At 39.6% G+C, this 18,041-nt stretch overlaps 1 protein-coding gene across 7 annotated transcripts in view; it reads right to left on the bottom strand.

The window, feature by feature from the left end:
* Positions 1-2,124: 2,124 nt before the first annotated feature.
* Positions 2,125-18,041, bottom strand: part of LOC122887589 (dynein axonemal heavy chain 8-like) — a 35,864-nt gene continuing 19,947 nt past the window's right edge. For 4 of the 7 annotated variants that reach the window (XM_044220954.1, XM_044220953.1, XM_044220956.1 and 1 more), the window contains 49 exons: positions 17,575-17,762; positions 17,387-17,473; positions 17,188-17,295; positions 16,972-17,106; positions 16,709-16,870; positions 16,351-16,597; positions 15,969-16,210; positions 15,721-15,861; positions 15,403-15,634; positions 15,147-15,289; positions 14,906-15,040; positions 14,702-14,824; positions 14,408-14,621; positions 14,222-14,331; positions 13,970-14,133; positions 13,694-13,886; positions 13,455-13,577; positions 13,236-13,366; positions 12,250-12,403; positions 11,991-12,155; positions 11,555-11,781; positions 11,306-11,424; positions 11,101-11,204; positions 10,630-10,806; positions 10,377-10,544; positions 9,927-10,142; positions 9,597-9,734; positions 9,372-9,499; positions 9,037-9,208; positions 8,785-8,940; positions 8,221-8,376; positions 7,955-8,137; positions 7,476-7,581; positions 7,114-7,366; positions 6,501-6,691; positions 6,305-6,426; positions 6,108-6,223; positions 5,817-6,019; positions 5,630-5,703; positions 5,370-5,522; positions 5,099-5,254; positions 4,520-4,636; positions 4,334-4,435; positions 4,076-4,236; positions 3,798-3,954; positions 3,562-3,714; positions 3,107-3,296; positions 2,700-2,821; positions 2,125-2,483 (listed from right to left, as the gene is read on the bottom strand). In XM_044220954.1, the coding sequence (XP_044076889.1) occupies positions 2,196-2,483; positions 2,700-2,821; positions 3,107-3,296; positions 3,562-3,714; positions 3,798-3,954; positions 4,076-4,236; positions 4,334-4,435; positions 4,520-4,636; positions 5,099-5,254; positions 5,370-5,522; positions 5,630-5,703; positions 5,817-6,019; positions 6,108-6,223; positions 6,305-6,426; positions 6,501-6,691; positions 7,114-7,366; positions 7,476-7,581; positions 7,955-8,137; positions 8,221-8,376; positions 8,785-8,940; positions 9,037-9,208; positions 9,372-9,499; positions 9,597-9,734; positions 9,927-10,142; positions 10,377-10,544; positions 10,630-10,806; positions 11,101-11,204; positions 11,306-11,424; positions 11,555-11,781; positions 11,991-12,155; positions 12,250-12,403; positions 13,236-13,366; positions 13,455-13,577; positions 13,694-13,886; positions 13,970-14,133; positions 14,222-14,331; positions 14,408-14,621; positions 14,702-14,824; positions 14,906-15,040; positions 15,147-15,289; positions 15,403-15,634; positions 15,721-15,861; positions 15,969-16,210; positions 16,351-16,597; positions 16,709-16,870; positions 16,972-17,106; positions 17,188-17,295; positions 17,387-17,473; positions 17,575-17,762 (7,805 nt within the window). In that variant the 3' untranslated portion in view covers positions 2,125-2,195. Of the gene's footprint in view, positions 2,484-2,699; positions 2,822-3,106; positions 3,297-3,561; positions 3,715-3,797; positions 3,955-4,075; positions 4,237-4,333; positions 4,436-4,519; positions 4,637-5,098; positions 5,255-5,369; positions 5,523-5,629; positions 5,704-5,816; positions 6,020-6,107; positions 6,224-6,304; positions 6,427-6,500; positions 6,692-7,113; positions 7,367-7,475; positions 7,582-7,954; positions 8,138-8,220; positions 8,377-8,784; positions 8,941-9,036; positions 9,209-9,371; positions 9,500-9,596; positions 9,735-9,926; positions 10,143-10,376; positions 10,545-10,629; positions 10,807-11,100; positions 11,205-11,305; positions 11,425-11,554; positions 11,782-11,990; positions 12,156-12,249; positions 12,404-13,235; positions 13,367-13,454; positions 13,578-13,693; positions 13,887-13,969; positions 14,134-14,221; positions 14,332-14,407; positions 14,622-14,701; positions 14,825-14,905; positions 15,041-15,146; positions 15,290-15,402; positions 15,635-15,720; positions 15,862-15,968; positions 16,211-16,350; positions 16,598-16,708; positions 16,871-16,971; positions 17,107-17,187; positions 17,296-17,386; positions 17,474-17,574; positions 17,763-18,041 lie in introns of those variants that run through there. The other 3 variants (XM_044220955.1, XM_044220957.1, XR_006380567.1) reach the window with 3 other exon arrangements.

Here is an 18,041-nt window from a genome sequence, read left to right as displayed (position 1 = left end):
TTATTATGTTATTTTGCTTGGCCAAGCATGACCTTTGCTGGGGCCCAGGCTCTAGTTAACAGGCTGACTAGCGGGACGTGGTCCACGGTAGAAATAATTAGGGAAAGGAGCGAAATTAATTGGGTTTGATTAAGAACACTTTTCAAAGGGACACAATTTTCCCCTCTTGACATAATTGGGGATCACTCAAAGAGTGGGGGGATTTGATGGCTGGCGCCAGTTACTCGTCTTCGCCCCAGTGTTCACTTTGAACATGTCACTCAAACAGCACTCCCTCCCTTGCCTTACACACCTTTATAACATGCACTGGCACACACGCTAATGGCTTAATTTAGCATTCATAGCATTCACTAACATTCTCATAATTTAACCTTAACTGACTAATAAATTCCTAATTAATCTTAACACTGACCTTTAGAAGCCACATGAGCGAGTGGTGGATGTAACTAAAGAGAAACCAGACTGGCAACACAAGGTTTGTCTTCTTCAATATAGACAATTAGCTGGCTTGAGTGTCTTCCTCTTTGCCATTTTATATTTGCAAAAAGGGGTTTTCAAAAATAATATTAAAAAAATATTATGGTCATACTCAAAATGTTTTCCATCTCTCACCCACAGAAAAAAATGTTTCCAAATTAAAGGAGAACACTACCTGTGCTCAGCTTGAATTCAGCTGATTACAATGGATTCCAATAGTAACACGTATCAAAATGACCATCTGTATGTTCATTATGTTCTAAACAGTATGTTTGTACTACATTGTTGCCTATATAGGCTGAGTACACTGCTTGTTTTAGCCTAGTTCTCAGCCACAACATGCAAGTGATGCATTAGTTTATGCAAATTAGTCTAACTGTCTGTGACTAATAAGAACTTGATTATACCTATACTGTGCTGTAGTTAGTGCCGAATCAGAATTTGGTGCCACACAGTTACCAGATAACTACTCACTAGTACTCTTCTCTTGGCCTCTGTCCAACAGCTTTTCAGTGCTGCTGTGAGTGTGGGCCCGAGTGGTCTGGTGGATGGCTTTGTGGGATGGCAACAGAAACATGTTGGTGGTCAACTTGACAGCTCTGTCCTCAGTAGATGTAATCTGTCCATACTGTTTGAAGCCATCCAGCTGCGTCATGTCCTATGAATACAGAACAGGCATGGAGTATCAACTGGTGGCTGTGGGGTGATGTATGGATAGTTTGTCTGATTACAGTGGTCCAGGGTCCCTCCCCATGTGAATGTAGTAACTGCTGTCCTATGAGCGTGAGCATTAATCCCTCTGCCCATTTCCCTCTTTGATTATTGTTAGTGGTTTTGACTGTTATTCTTGGTTTTAGACTGCTAAAGAATTTTACACATTAGGTATTTTTAATGTGTTTTCGTGGACCATTTTTGAATCACAATGGTGAGTTGTGTTTATGGAAAGCTATGAAGATTTGGACTTTGAAAGTGTTTATTGAATATTCTATATCATATAAATTGCACTGTGGGAACTTATTATAAGTGCTTGGAATTCCTCTGAATGTGATTTATAAGGGAGGATGTCAACATGTTGACCTAGGTTTACATGCATGTGTGAATGACCTGAGTGCAAAATGCATGCAAGTGGATTTATGATCAATATGACATTCTCAAACACTAGTATTATTTATCTGTAGTGCTGCTTACATGATTGGTGAAAACCCACTCACTCAAAATACTAATACAACTCAACTTCCTGCAGAAAAACATTGTCAAGCCTTTTATGTCAGATGGAAAAGAACTAGAATTGATCAGGTTTTAATATTAACGGAATTTACTGTTAATATCAAAGACATATTTTTACCAACAGTATTTAGACTTTTGTGAGTGAAGCATTTCAGCAGTGTGGTAGTGATCAGTTATTCAATAAACATGTAATGTAACTGCAACATTTGAGAGGTCACTCACACTACCTGGCCAATATACTGATCACTGGCACGTTAAATGCATAAAAGGGCAAAGGAAAACCTCATCACTATATACCACTGGAATGATTTGTCAACTAGTAGACCATCCATTCTAGATGGTATAGCGTGCATTTTTGTTTAATACACTGCAATATAACTACTATCTTAAGTATACCTCTTGACAGGCATTAGGATGGAGGCCATTAAAAAGGGATTTTTATTATATGCTTATTATATAAGCATATACACATTAATTAAGACATTCAGCTTTTATGTGATGTCACAGAGCAGGGCAACCCCACGCAAGATCCAGTGGTCTGGTGACTGGATGGTAGGCAACACCACTGCTGTGATGTAATTCAGGTCTGTGCGCCTTGGTTTCTTGTAGATGGGGCAGAGATAAAGCTTAGGATCCACGGGGGCAGTGGAGTTGACAGCAAACATGTGGATGACAGGCAAGGGTGTGAACAGCACTTTGGGTGAGGACTCGATGAGATAGGTGTTCTTCCTGTCCCAGCCGGCACCATCCAGGTACAGACCATAAACATAAACTCCCTCCTGTTGAGGAAAGACAGTCAGTGACAGAATAATGCATGTTCCCTAAAAAATAAACATCAATTGTTCACTTGTCTCACAATCAAAATGAGCAGACAATACTGTTGTACAATGTCCGACCAAGTTTATCATGAAAGTAAGTGTAAGCTGAATTTTTAGATTGATGTATTATTATTATTAGTTGCTGTATTGCTAACATTTCCATGCTTTTTGACTCACTGTGGGTGAGGCTGTGATCTCCTCCTTTGCCTGCTTCAGTACTTTGTTGTGCAGGGTGACTGTGTCCAGAGCCCAGCCTTTGTTTGCCCTTGTTACTTCTTGTCTCATAGCTGTTAGAAACCCTGCGAACATTTCCCAGGAAAGAAATTATTAGTGTAAGTCTGGGGTATCAGCTGGGGTTGAATTGTAAATATCAATTCAACCCCCAGCTGATAGTGACATTTCTTACTTCGTACAAACTCACCATGTCTCAATCAATCGGATTAATCTGTTGGGATTCATTTATTTTCCTTTAAGCTCAAAACTACAGTGACTTAAGCATTAATACAACCAGTCTAGTGTTTATTTTATTTATTGGTGTAAGACAAGTTTAATAATGCCATACTCTACAAAAACCTGTTACTCACCCTGTGGGTTGAAGAAGCCCGTCATCCAAAAGGTTTTGGGTCTCCCCTCAAATACCCAGCTGTGGAACTGTTTGTTTCTCTCCACAAGTTCTGTGAACCAAAAGCCCAATGTGGATGACTCCCAGGAGATTTTCCTCCACAGGTTTGGCACACGGGCATCAAAAATATTGTCCAGTGCATCACGGAGGTTCTAGGTGTCAAGTACAGATCAGTAGTTTCACAGCTTCACTATTTTGCAAGATAGTAAAGTCATATTTTCAAGAATAAAAAAGATTTTTGCACTTGACATTCAAAATAAAACGTTTCAGTATTGCAATATGATTGCAATACTGATGATCATTGTGGTTAGTTTTTTAGAATTGCATTATAAACATGTACTGAGTTAGTATGTTAAGAAAAAAACAGTAAAGCGCTAATGGTTTAGAATGAGTAATGGGATGAATCAGTAAACTGACCTCGCTCATTATGATAGTACCATCAATGGCCAGCTTCAGGTCAGTCAGACTAATGCGCACTACACTGATGATCCTTTGCATTCGATCCACCTCCTGACGTAGGAAGATGTTCATTGGGTTCAGAGCTCCCATCTTCAACAGCCTGGCTTTGACCTTGACCCATAAAGGTTGCAGAGTTTAGATTTTAGTTGGTGTAAGAATTGGTGACCAAAACTCTAATGATCAAATAAACTGACCTCATGTGGCACATAATTAGGGGGCAGTTTCCCCAACATGTCCTTCGCCATGTTGTAAACAATGGCCTCTCGAGTCATCCCTGATCCCCCTCCGCTTTCCTTAGGCTGGATATTTGTGATTGTGTCCAGCACTTCAGCAGATGTGTTCGTCTGATACCTAGTCAACATTGAACACAAAGCATGAATTGTATATTAGTAATAACATTACACATTATAATATCACACATTATAAGCACAGTATCTATATCATTAATAGTTTTAAGATAATGTTTCCTTACGTGATATCAGCATTAGGATGCAGCCCCAAAGCTTGGGGTGAATCCACAGTGGGCAAGCTCTGAATGCATTCCATGTACTCCTCTACTGTCTTGCACACTGGAATTTTGTAGCCCGTGTAGAAGCAAAATAACGGGTCAAACATCTTTTTACTGAACCACACCTGCAATGAAAAACACCCATTCTCATGTACAAAACTAAATAAAATTATTGATCAAGGAGATGTAACATGTGAATGAACACAGAAGTTGGATTATTACACGTGCAAAACACTTGAGTAGGCGTTTGTCATAGTCATCTGTAACCCTTCCTCCGTACTGCACCTCAGCTAACATGTATCGCACAGTTACCCATGACACATCCTGTGGGGAAGAAGTACAAAATTACATGTGAGGGAAGATGATAAGTAAATCTTTTAAATTAGACTGCTGTTGCTGAATCCTCACCTTCCTGGGGCCGCAATCATCCAAGTGTTTCTCAACAAATTCAACACTTGCAGTAAAATCAGCAGAGTTGAACTCATATGGTATGTTCCAACCCAATGGTCCAAATTTGCGTCGTTCCTAAAAAAAGAACCAATAAAACACATGATTACATTTAAAATCAAGTCAATGAGCATGAATTAATACTAAAGAAAAACACTATGTGATTATGAAGAACATAGTCCCTAACTGTCTTGGAAATAAAAAACTCAAGAACACAAGTAAGTTTTCTATTATGTTGTTCAATCAAGGACTTACTGTTACTGCACACTTAGGCCATTTAAATACATCGATGACTCAATCATAATAGGCTAGCCTTACCTTACAAATAACACCCTGAATTGGCTTTAAAGCCATTCATTTCTCTTTCCAAATGATAACATAAAAAACTAAGAATTATAAAATGAAGTAGGGCTATGTCAGCATTCCTTTTATATTTTGCTCTGCTTCTAGTATGAGCTGTGCCAAGAGCAATGTATTGCTTCATTGGCTCCTCTAAATAAAGCTCCTCTACTTCATCTGTGACCTTGGAATGAACAGTACCTGAACAGCAGTGTGGAGAAAGGCCACACTATACAGCAAAGGCTTCCACATGGGTAGGTTGCTGACTTCCAACTGGTTCTGTGAAATTCCTGCAAATGTTCGTTTCAAGCCAGCACGCACTCCCTGGGGTGGATCGTTGGTAAACTTGATAGAGGACTAAAGGTAAACAGGTGAGAAAAAGTTGCTCTAAGCTTGTACATGTCAGGAAATAAAGTAATATATGAAGTAATAAATCCATAACACCTTACATAAAAGATTTGTAAAGTGTCACCTGTAGGAGTGTGATGGAGAATTGATCATGTGGTTCTGTGGTGATCCACACCCTGAAAGTATCATGCATGGTCTCTGCAGTTGAGATAGTTTCTAGCAGCTCATCCATAAACTCTAGGCCCAGGTGGCAATTTTGCAGAAGGACCCAGCCTCCCTATACATATCCAGATACAGAAGCCATAGATCAGATGAAATGGCCAACCATCACTTTAAAAGTATTCATTCTTACAATGTACCACTTAATTAACTTAGAATGCACACCTGTGTCATCGATGTCTTAACAAGCTTCCTTGCATGCACCTCTTGCCCTTGCCCCATGGATATAGCTCTGCATTCTACAAGACACAACAATGTAGTGAGATAATGACATGCAGCTCATGTATGATTCTTCAGGGTTAAGATGTGAAGCTTATAAAAGTTTTAAGTTCAATAGGGCAGTAAAGCTCACCAAGTTGAAGTTTCTTAGCAAGTGTTTCAATTTCGTCGGTGGGATCTGAGCCCATAGAAAGGAAACAAATCAGAGGGGTGCGAGGGTCACTCTCCTCCCATGTGCTGTGAAGGTTCAAGATGACCGGCTCAGCAAACCTCATGCCCATGGATTCTCCTACATACTTTGTGGCCTGAGACAAGGTACGGTCAGGGCACCAAGACCTGTGAAACAAATAGCTTGTAAGGATATTGTATTAAATATATTGTGTATTTGAACACATAAGCAACATGGCTGGCAGCAGGATCCAACCTTATTAGCAAAAGTTTATGGAAGACATCGAGGGAGTTGTATCCATCTGGGATGACACCCTCCTCTGGGGCATCAAGATTGAGCCATGCTTTCCAGGCTTTCCCATTTTGAGACACCTACAAAATATGTCAATAGTAACAACTTGTAAGGACTTTAATGGAGAATTCAGATGTATGATCCATGGAACCTTAGCTCACCTGGGTTATGATGTTAGTGAACTGTGGCAATTTGCTGAGTTCCACCAAATTTAGCCATACCATATCCAGGATCCAACTGAATGGCTTTGAGGGGCAGGTCTTCAGGTCAAGAGCTGCACCACCTATTTGTATATTCAAAGTTATTTTGTTATAAGATGAGTGCATCAGATTTCACTGGCAGTGATGACTATCTTACCTTTAATAAGAATCTGAAATTTGTTGTGCTCTATTTTGTTATTCTGTAAGTCAATCTTGAGGGCCAGCAAGAGTGTGAAGATGAATTTATGGTTTTCATACAGGCCTCTCACTGTGTATATGAACACCTCATAGGTCAGATATTCAATGATGTTTGCAATTCGCTTCTGAGTTTTAGAGGACTTCTCAGACCTGCAAAAGCATATTCATGATAGTAACAACAGTAAACAGAGGAGAGACAGAGAGAGTACGCAACAAGATGTCTTGATATGATAAAATGACAAAGATGAAGAATACTACAACACAAATGGTATTTCTGCCACCAAAGGAATTATTTTCTACATCAATACACCTTGGAGCGCATTACAGCACCTATAGCCTGGCCATTTACCACCAACTGTCATCTTTTTTTGTTTAGTTTTAGTTCTTTTTAGACAAATTTGTTGGTTGTTTAAGTAAGCTTCATGAGTTTAAATAAGTTAATAATAAAGTTAACTTGTAACATAATGTAAAATATGAGGTCCAAAAGCTGTTACAGCCTCAAGCCGTATCCTCAAAACAAACACCAAGATTGGTCAGACATACTTCTTAAACCAGTTTTGGTGAAACCATACCTTGCCAGTGACAGGTCAAAGATTTTGAGGAACTGACCCAGGGAGGTCTGGTACATGACATTGACCATGCTCATCTCTGTGATGAGGAAGTACAAGATGCTGCCTTGGGAAGCAACAGGACGATATTCTGCTTGAGCTATATTGATCTTCAACTCTGCATCTGCTGCAACACTGAGCTTTGCACTAACTTCAGCAGCAGTTTGCTTAGTTGTACTCAGAATGCCGATCATGGAGTCATCATCAACCAATGAACCTTTAAATCACACAAACAGAAACACTTTTTTATTTTTAGAAATATATAAATACACTACAGGTATGGCTTCGAAGAAACTGGCATTAACCTACACCAGGAACTGTTGTACCTTTTGTGCTGCTGAGTTTGTACAGCAAGTTGTCTTCCAACTCCTGCATTTTTCTCTTATTGGCAGTAACATCCTCAATTAGCTTCAATCTTTCTGCCTCTAGTTCCTGTTAAAAAAATTGAAACTTTATTACTTATTAGTGCAACTAAAATGTATGTGCAACCCAAGCACGATCAATATTACATGCTCAATATTGTAATAACAAGGTAATATTGTGTAAGAGAAAACATTGATTCAGCTAGCCTAACACATAGGACCCGTTTGGAGGCTGCCATGTGATGTCTTTAAAACTGTTGCTGGGTCATGGGCTTAAGGTATTATAGCTGTTTTCACCATTTCATAGGCTAAAGAGTTTCCCCTCAGGGATCAATAAAGTATTTCGGATTCTAATTTCATGTTATATTATTTACCGCTAATGGAAAAATCCATGTGAGAAAAACCTGTTTTGTAAAACATGGAAAAAACGCCAAAACACTTACATGTTTCTCTCTGAGGATGACGCGACCAAGTAGCTGGTTCTCCAGGCCCTTCATGTTTACAGTGAAATCAATGATGGATGTCTTGGCACTGACTTCTGGGGTGTATGCTGGATTAGGCAGTTTGGTGGTAATATAGAGCTGGAAGCCATCCATCACGTTTACCTCTTTGTCTCCCACTTTAACCTACACAAGACAAATTCAAGATTTTATGAGAGGAGAGAGGACAGTTGTATTGTTGATTTCAATGCAGTATTACAGCTGATTACCTTGAAACTAGTCCCAGATTTAATGAAGTTTTTCTCAAGGACATTGTCAAGGGCAGGGTCCAGCTCCTCACATACATCTTCAATAAGCAGTGGGCGTCCCAAGGAAAGACAGTCTTCCAAATGAGAGCGAAAGAACTTGTGGTTGAGTGATGTCACCTGAAAGAGACATCACAGATTACTTCCATATCATGTGTTACCCAAACAACTGATTTGAATGAAAATGGCACAACTCCACTAGGGCTGACTGAATGCTTCGAGGCTTTGACCGTTGCTTATTTATTTAAATTATTATTGTATATGCATTACCCCAAAAATCCCAAATAGACTATGAAATAAGAAATAGTAATCCAACATTATTAACGTTAAACAGCATCTTAGAGCGCAAGAGGATGACAGCAATGCAGTGTTTCCCCTAGGTTGACTGTTTTGGGGGGGACAACTTATTGTTAAGCTATGAGTAGAGGAAAAGTCCACTAGCCGCTACGCTAATTTATGCAGTGTAAAATGCCACAGGCTTAAGCTAATAATGGTGACTAGCGAACTAAACTGCATTTCACTACGTACTTGGAATGCATTAGTCTTTTCTTTTTCCTTAATCCAAGCTTTTCCCTGAGTCTGGGGATCGATGAGGAGGGGATATCTTGTTGCTTTTGTGACAATGATGCCATTTTGCACAGACAAGTCATCTCCTGGGAGTCCTTGAAGGTTCCACTCACTTATCTGAAACAGAAACAGGAGTGTGAATGTGTTTAATTATAGGAATATCTTCTTGTGCAGCTAGTAGTAAGGTCAAAAGGTTGCTTTGTTTGTTCTTACAGTGGGAGGGTCCACTAGGGCAGAAATGAGGTTGAGGTTTTCTGTAAAAGGGATTTTATGGCTCCTGAGCTCTACCTCCCAGATGTCCTTCAACAACATGACACGGAAACTCTGGTTGAATGGCCCACAGTAAGACAAGAAGCCAGTGAGCTGGAGCACGTCACCCACAAGTCTGCCAAGAAGAATAAAAGCAAATTACCTCATTTAAACGCTTCCATGATCAATAAAATGCAAATCTCTCCTTAAAGAGCCCATCCCAATTGTATTAATAAATGTCCCCTAAATTTTATGTGTCCCTTGGGAAAATTATTTTTCAATATTAAATTCAGTTTCACCTGTTGATCTGTGATTTAAATTCTTTGCTTTGCTCTATCCAGCGAACTTTCTCTCCACTAAGTCCATCAATAAGTGCAGATGCAGCCTGCATTTTATTCCTACACATCTCAGCATCATCCAACAAGTCCTGAAAACAATTTATTTATATTTTAAGTGATCCACAATTTCAATTTCTAGCTTAAAGTAAATGAAATGTTAAATTGTTTTATAAGGTTGAATCACACTTGTTTCTCTTTCATAGCAGCATCACATTTGGCCTTGACTTTGTCAAACTCTGCTTGCTTGTCGGCCAGCTGAGCCTCAGCCTTGCTTAGCTCATTATTGGCCGCTCTTAGCCGGATTTCCTGAATGGCCAGGTTAGCCTGGACACAGACAAAGGACAGTGAAGTTCAATGCAGTCCTTTTTATATATAACGCAGTATCTAAAAATGACTACTATTCACCTAAAATGAATGTGTACACCCTAAAACAGGCTTAAAGCAGAACGTTTTGAACCCAATATTAGTACAAGTACAATAGTCAACTATGCCAGATCTACATTGCATTAACTTTACCTTGAGCGGCAGCACTTCTTTGTTGATGCCAAAGAATGTGGCCATAGCCCGTGTCCATGCTAGCAGACCAGCTACATTACCACACACTTTCTTGGCATTTTCCATCGTGTAATCCTCCATGTCAAAGTACGGCTTCAGCAGTTCTACTGCTTCCTCATTAATTTTGTCTTTTTTGAACTGCTGGAGGGAGGTTAGAAAACCAGTGGAACCAATAAGCTAAAAAGTAGACAAGGAAAATTTGAAAAAAGGGAGCCATAAGTAACTTCACAATGTTGATTATTTTGGGTGTGTTATTAGTATTAGTATTATTAACACTATAGAACACACATACTGGAACTTAAATACAGACAACAGTCATATCTCTTTATATGGGTTCACAGAAAGTGCTGGTTTTGAGTAACTGGAGCAGAATCCCAACAACTGAAATTTAATAAAAATTATTTTTGTTACCTTCAGTGCTTCTGCCCATGATGGCTTAAGACAATGCCGTTCTGGATCAATAGAGACAGTGTCCAACTTCTTTTGGAATAAAATCAGGCAGCAATCCGTAATCCTCATGATCAGATGTGGTGGCTTGGCCAATTTTCTCACGGTGGCAATGTCAGCAGGCTTGATGGTCTGTAAAATTTTTAAGTTTATCATGTAGTACACTATATATGGTGTAAATACACAAATATGTTCAATAAAGTCACACAAATCTCACATTTAGTGCAGCTTTAGCCTCTTCTAAAGCTGGTCTGGCAGCCTCCAGTTTTTCCTCTGCAACAGCTTTCTCTTTCTCAATTCCATCCACAATTTTCTGGGCTCTATCCTTCACAACCTGGACCTCATTCTTTACAATGGTAGCAGCTTCAGCACTGACTGTCACCTCTGCCACCACCTGTGAATGCAACAAGAAATGTTCTACATAATAAACTGTATCACATAAATGTCTATAAGCTGTTGACATTTCATCCAGTTTTCACTAAACATGGGGCAGATATTCTGGTTGAGTTTTTTCCTCATGACAAATTTGTGTCATGAGGAAACCTTTCATGCTTGTTTTTATTTCACTTTGTAAATTTAAAGTTTTGAGAAAAGTTACACATAACTATCCATCCTCCATCCATCAATTATCTATACACACTTATCTTGCGCAGGGTCGCAGAAGGCTGGTGCCTGTATTTTTATTTACCTTGTCAGCTTTGACAGATGCTATAGCCAGCTCTTTTTCCTTGACTTCAAGATCTTTGGATAGTTGAGCCACAGACTTACTAGCCTCCATCAGTTTGGCCAACCCTGGAAATCAGTAACACCTTTTAAAATCCTTTTCTTTGAGTAGACCTTGCAAAGTTGTCCATACATGTCATCTTCATTGCCTTGCTGCTAAACTTCCTTACCAACATTCATGCGCTTTGCAAGTGTGTTGATATAGTTGTACTTTTCAGTGTACAGTGTTTTGTAACCATTTATAAAAGAGAGGTAGGATTTAGGGGTAACATGAGTTCTTCTTCGGAACCTGAAAGACGAAACAGCATACAGCTTTAAGTTCATGTAAAATATGTCTCTGGACTAAAAACTTGAGAATATCTGGATATAAATAATTACAATGCAACAGTGTGAACCTATATATGACTTGGATGTTATACCTTTCGAAGTATGTTTCACAAGTTTCGGACACTTTGTCATGATATGTACCCATGGTGGTCACCACAGAAGCCTTCACATCAGCAGAGCAAACCATTGGAAACTCTGACAAGAAATAGTTGGACACAGCCACCAGAGCCTCATTGGGCCAAGGGGTGAACCAGTCCATGGTGCAGCCAGAAATTAATCCTGGAAACTTCAGGGATCTTGAGCGAAACTTCTGCCCCACCTGTCAAGGAGAGTAGATACAACGTAATTCAAATGAGAATATTCACTTATGCAGGGGTGCATGTGTAATGTAAAAGTTTAAAATTGTCATGCATGAAACAGAACAAATACAGGACATGAAAGAAGTCAAATACAGCAGGTAAGAATGTAGACAAATAAATAAAGATGCAGAGAAATATAACGTAATCAATATACAAAGTTTTAACCTACCGGTGAGAAACAAAGAACTACGTGCAGATTCTTTCTGGACCGGGCTATAAAGTAGTCATAAAGATTGTCAAAAGTTGGTGGAACACGAGGAAACTCCTTTTTCATCACAGAGATCAGGTTTTGGGTGATCTCTTGTATCTCATCTTTAGCAAAAAGGTTGGAGACCTGCATGCAGATAATTGACAGTGAAGTAATCAGGACCAGTAAAAGCTTTTGTCTGGCCACTTTGTTTCTGTTATTGTTGAAGTGACGTCCTCACCTCTCCAGAAGAAAGAACATTGTTGAGGTACTCAAGGAAGGCTTCATCTTTTATTTCATTATCCGTAAAGATGAAGGTGATGCCTTTCCCCTTAGCCCCAGCTGTTTTATACAACAGTTTCAGGTCATCCATGAAATTACTTATGTTGTATGTTCTGATGAGAAAACAAACATAGCAGTGTAAGAAACAAACCCTCAGTATATCCTGTATATGCTCTTGTAAGTGTGAATGCAGTAAAACAATGGCCGAGACAAGTGCATGTCATGGGGTACTTATTCCATTGCTTTTTATCAAACAGGCCTGGTGCTTCTTTAAAAAACGTTCTGTTTCTAATCAAAATGGCCTTGCCATGGTTTAGTCCAAAAGAACACATACTATAATAATCATGCACTGTATGTGTTATAGGTTTGCGACTATTGGGTAATATAGTTCTTTTGTTCATTGCTACCAAGTAGAAATTAACAGGCCCATGTTTTTCATGAACTATAAGACAAACTGTAACTCTAATTCTTCCAACAACATCTTATCAAAGTAATCAAAATTACAAAGGTGACAAAGTGATCCAGCATTATGTTATTATAACAAAGTTACCTCAAAATAACATTTTACAATATATAAATTTACTTGTAAACATTGGAGTCAATTAGGTAATATGATAATAGCATGTTTTGTAATGTATTTAAAAAGGTGAGAGCAATTTTTAAAAAGTGTCCACTTTTTGTAGAGGAACAATATCAGTTAGCAGAATCAGAATATTTTATCTTACAAATTAATTTTAAAACAGTTAATTAGAATTTAAATATAATATTTAAGAAACTCACGTGTAGCCTTTCTACAAACATTTTACAACAAAATACAAAACTACATAGAGACCTTTTCAAGTTTTCACTTTATTTACCACCTTATCTTATAAGTGCGTGGCCACTTTCTTCTGAGTTGCCTCACTAATGCTGGCAACAGTTTTATTTTTTTTCTTCTGTTTTTACCTTGTCAATGTGATCTGGAAGATGCTGTATCCAGCTATATATGAGGCCAGGCGAGTCAAGCTCTGTTTCCCTGATCCTCCCACTCCCACAAGAAGGGCATTACCATTGTCAGTTCGAATGATTCGTGAGATCTATAGGAATGCAAATCTCAAATAAATCAGAATCATCTATAGTTTACTCTACAGGATATATATCTGTTAGATTGGCTTTTATTCTGACCTTGACAAGATGAGTCATGGCATCCGTGAAGAAAACCAGATCAAGGCTGGAGCCTCTTGCGACCTCATTGTGCTGGGACTGATACATTATCAGCTTTTCTGATAAGAACTCAAAATTTGGCACCTTGAAGGACGTTAGTTTGCTCAGATGATGGTGACAGTTTTATACATCATACATAAATATATACAGTATATATACAGTACAAATACCATACAATGGTCTAAATACAAAGTACATACCAGTTCATAAATTTTGGGGGCATCAAAACAAGCATCATCTTCTTCTTCTCCAGTGGGCTCAGGAGCATCTCGCAGGAAGTCCACGAAGTATGGCTGAGGATGAAGTTCTGAAACAAGGCTGGGGTCAACATGCTCTTGAATCACACGACATACAGCCTTCTCAAACCACTCTCTGTCCTCAGAGCAAATAAACCTATAGCAAAACAGTGTTTCAGTTTGTCTTTTTGCCATTTTTGCTTTACTTAAAAGGGGAGTTACTGTATGTAAGCACTGTACCTGTCAGCAATCACCCTTGTACATTCACTCTTGAAAAGAGCCAACAGAGTGGGGATATCATTACACTCCTCTGCCTTAATGTTTAACATTCCTTGCCAGATCCTGGACAAGTCTCTCAAATTGAAGATGTAGTGGAACTTGGATGGTGTAGGAAGCATTTTTGCCTTCAATGTGAAATGATCAAATCAGGTCACGTTTTCATTTACAAATCCATCCCTATAACCAATTTCCTTTCATCTTCCATGCGATTACCTTTGTCCACTGCCATACAATCCTCCCAGCAGACACAAGACACTTCACCATATTTGAAATCTCAGGCTTGAATTTCCTGCATGTATGGAAATATCCAAAGCCGATTACACCTGCAGAAAAAGACAATTTGAGTGTTTCATACAACCTACAGTAAGTTGAAAAATGTATCATTTCAGAGACCGCTACCAAAGATCTTATCAATGGAGGTGTTGGATGGCAGAGTGCAGTTGAAGACTGTAAACTGTCTCTTCAGTCTTTGTGGGATGTCGTTTCTCCCACCACCCGGATGAATCATGGCAGCCAATATCTGTACGTCCACAATAGTGGTGAAGTCTCCTGGTTTGTCCAGATTGTACATGCCGCTCATTTCCATCATCTGGCGTACTATCTCATTGGTAATCTGGTTGGACAGTCACATACAGTAGTTACATGAAAGAACATGAAATAGTAAATATATTAAAATCCCTTCAATATAAACACCTGATCTCCCCATTCATTGACAATCGGCATGTTGATATCATCAATGAAGACTGTCATCCTGCGTCCCCCTGGGGGTCCATAGGTGCTGCCAATTCTTTTCTCAATGTAGCTTTCCAATGTTCGCTGTAATGGGGAAAAAAATGCTTCAAAAAACTATTCAGAAATGTACAAAGCCAAGCATACAGAACATGATAAATATTCTACCTGAAACATCATGGGTTCTGTCGCAGATGAGAAGTTCAGGGACTTGGACATGTCTGTCTCTGGGCTGTATTTTTTTGTGTAGCTTTTTATCATCACTGTCTTAGCTGTCCCTTGTTCACCAATGAGCAGTACGGCCTATACAAACATAATATTCACTTTCACAGACATACCTTAAAGCAAAAAAAGTAATTACCTTTAATAATGAAAAATACTTCTGTTATTTTAAAAGAAACAAGATCACCTTGCGTTGTTTGGCAATAGTCTCCAGCAGGAAAGAGGTTCTTGTATTATCCACATTTGGCACAAGGATGGAGGCGTAGTTTGGTACATGGTCAGTTGGATAGACATACTCCCCCACATGGTTATTCCAATGACACCATTCACCTGAAACAGAAGTCATATAGTTGTCTGCCCACGATAAAACAGTCCTTCAAACACTCACTCAAAAACCAGATAAACAGCAAAGAGATGGTATTTAATGTGTAATATGACTGTACCGTTTGGGTTGACCATGTACTCAAATATAGTCTCTCCTGTCTGTGTTTGAGGCACATCAATTTTGCTGTCATGACCTCTGATGTAAGCTTCCAGTTTGTCCCTATCCTCTAACTCCAAAATGGCTCCCAGGCTCCACATCAGGCAGAAGACAAAGAGGCGTTCAAGGTGTTTGCTATCGGCCAAGCCCCCTGTCTCCTTGGTTGGGATGAGGCCCTCCAGCAGATTCACAGACTGAGGGTGGATCATAATCAAATAAATCAGTGTTTCATGAAAGTTTAGAGCCATCATTTGTCTTCAGCAGTTTTCTGGATACATACCTGCATTATGTAGTTGCACTCCAAGAGCTCCATTTTTGGTTTAAGGTTCTGCTTCACATATAAGTAAGCATCCTCAAATATCTTGCCATATAAACTCATAATGCTTTCTGCCTCTTTTGCATTGCGCTTGTGAGCCCATCCCTACAACATAAAGCCCATGTTCCACCTAAGCACCTCATTGTAAAAACAAGCATAGTTTCTTTTCTGCAAACACTCTCTCCTTTGATGATTTAACAAAACAACTGTACCTGGAGTATGGGTTGCCAGCTGAGAGCTGAGGAGCTCATGAAAACCATACCCACCCGGGACACAGTAGCAGGGGAGGCATTATCCATGTTGTGCACCTCAAACACCAGCTTGCATGATGGCGACATGGTGATGCGGTCACCATTAGCCAGGGTCAGTGTTTTGTTATCATCCAGCACAGAGTTGAGGTTCTCAATCCATATGGCGTCCACAGGGCCATCTAGCACAATCCATATGAACTCCCCTGAAGTGTACACATGTCACAATTCAATCCTTAAATTCTCAAACTCTATCTTCCACATTTTCAGATACTCTCTCAAGGCAATTTGTGACATAAATTGAGCAATATTAGTTTTACTGTGCAGTAAACTTTGTGTTACAAACCTTTCTTGGCTTTAAGTGTCCTCCTCCACAGAGTGGAAAAGATCCCATCAGTCCAATCATTGGTGGCTGCATCAAGACGACCGAACATCTGTGGTGCAGTGATTGCTTTAGGGTTCATGCGCATCTCTCTGTGTGGTTTTCCGCATTCAGACATAGCTCGCATGAGAATGTTGATGACCATGGTCTTCCCAGATCCACTTGGGCCCAAAGTCATCAGGCCATGGCGTACTTGTGAAGACTCATAAAGCTGATAGTGACAGTAACAGTATCATATCAGTGACGTATGTTCCAAACAGTACTTCATAAGACACAAAACACAACAGAAGTTTAACATGCAGATGAAGAGGTTTTGAGGTACCTGAACCAGCTTGAGGTTCCATGGTGGGTGGTTGACAATACCAGCAAGCTCAACTTGATGGGCAACAGCAGCTTGAAGTTCAACATATGTGCTCCCATCCAGCTGGATACCAGGGAATAGGTCATTAATCAGACTAAGGAAGAGGGGCTCATCCTCATCCACCTGAAACATACAAAAAGATTCATATACACAGTATCTGCAACATGGTACAATACCTCCATAAAGTATTATCCCTGATGGTCAACACTGAATTCCTGTCATACCAGTTTAGAAAGATTCATGTCACGCAGCACTCTCATGACAGTACTGGACTCTGAATCATCGGGTCGTGCTCGCTTACTGGCCCCCAGTGTTCTTAACACAGACAGGATGTTCCTCAGGCCAAAGTCATAGTGGACCTGACAAATAGCAGAGGTTGGGTGTCAGTAGGTCAACAATCATTCAAAATAGTAATAAAGCACTGGCCTCAATATTCTCACCTGCTTTGTAAGTTGTTCTTCACACAGTTTATAAAGGACAAAGAATTTCTGGGCTAAGATGACATTCTCATTGAATCCACAACTGGCTAGTTTGACTCTCATGATGATCTGCCAAAGACAACAGTGGAGAAGTGACTGTCTGTTAAGACTAGAGCAAAAGGAAAAATATTGCTTTCCATTAAAAGTAACCGTGACCCACCTGCCGGTCTGGTACCATCATAGACACTGTCCTGAATTGCACTTTTAAGTTTTCAGGAAGTTCCTGACGACCTGCATATCCAGGATTCTAGACATGGAATGACGGCACATTGTTTATTGTATATATAATGTTTTCTACCTAGTTTTAAGGTGTTTCATATAAGATTCCTGTGCATTTGTGTATCCTACCATAGTGATAAAAAGGCCAAACTCTGGATTCAGATCCACACAGTCTCCATCAGTAAAGATGAAAGTGCTTTTGAGTTTCTTGCGTGCCATCAGAACAATGTAGATCTGCTGAGCAGCAACAGAAAGCACTGGCAGGTCGATTCTGTTGAACTCATCAAAGCAGCCCCAGGACCCTGACTGCGCAAGGCCTGAAAAAAGAATACATCATGAGATAATTGAAATTGTACACCACACTGCTGAATGGTTTGTTTCCAAGCGGCAGCCTCCGGGGCTGAAAAGTGAAGCCAATGCGGAAGTGCAATAAACCTACATTCTTTCTAATGACCAGCAACCAAAACCTTTTTCACTAGCCAAAATTAGTATCCCAATTAATATCACAGTTAACGTGAATTTCGGATACGCCTTGCTAATCTAGCTAATGCTAGCGTTAGCTGATAACTTTGCATTTGCTATGCTCCCCAGCACCA

Source organism: Siniperca chuatsi, linkage group LG13, assembly GCF_020085105.1.
Source record: "Siniperca chuatsi isolate FFG_IHB_CAS linkage group LG13, ASM2008510v1, whole genome shotgun sequence".
Classification (NCBI taxonomy): domain Eukaryota; kingdom Metazoa; phylum Chordata; class Actinopteri; order Centrarchiformes; family Sinipercidae; genus Siniperca; species Siniperca chuatsi.
The sequence above is the reverse complement of the archived record's forward strand: the minus strand, read 5'-3'. Positions and strand labels throughout refer to the sequence as shown.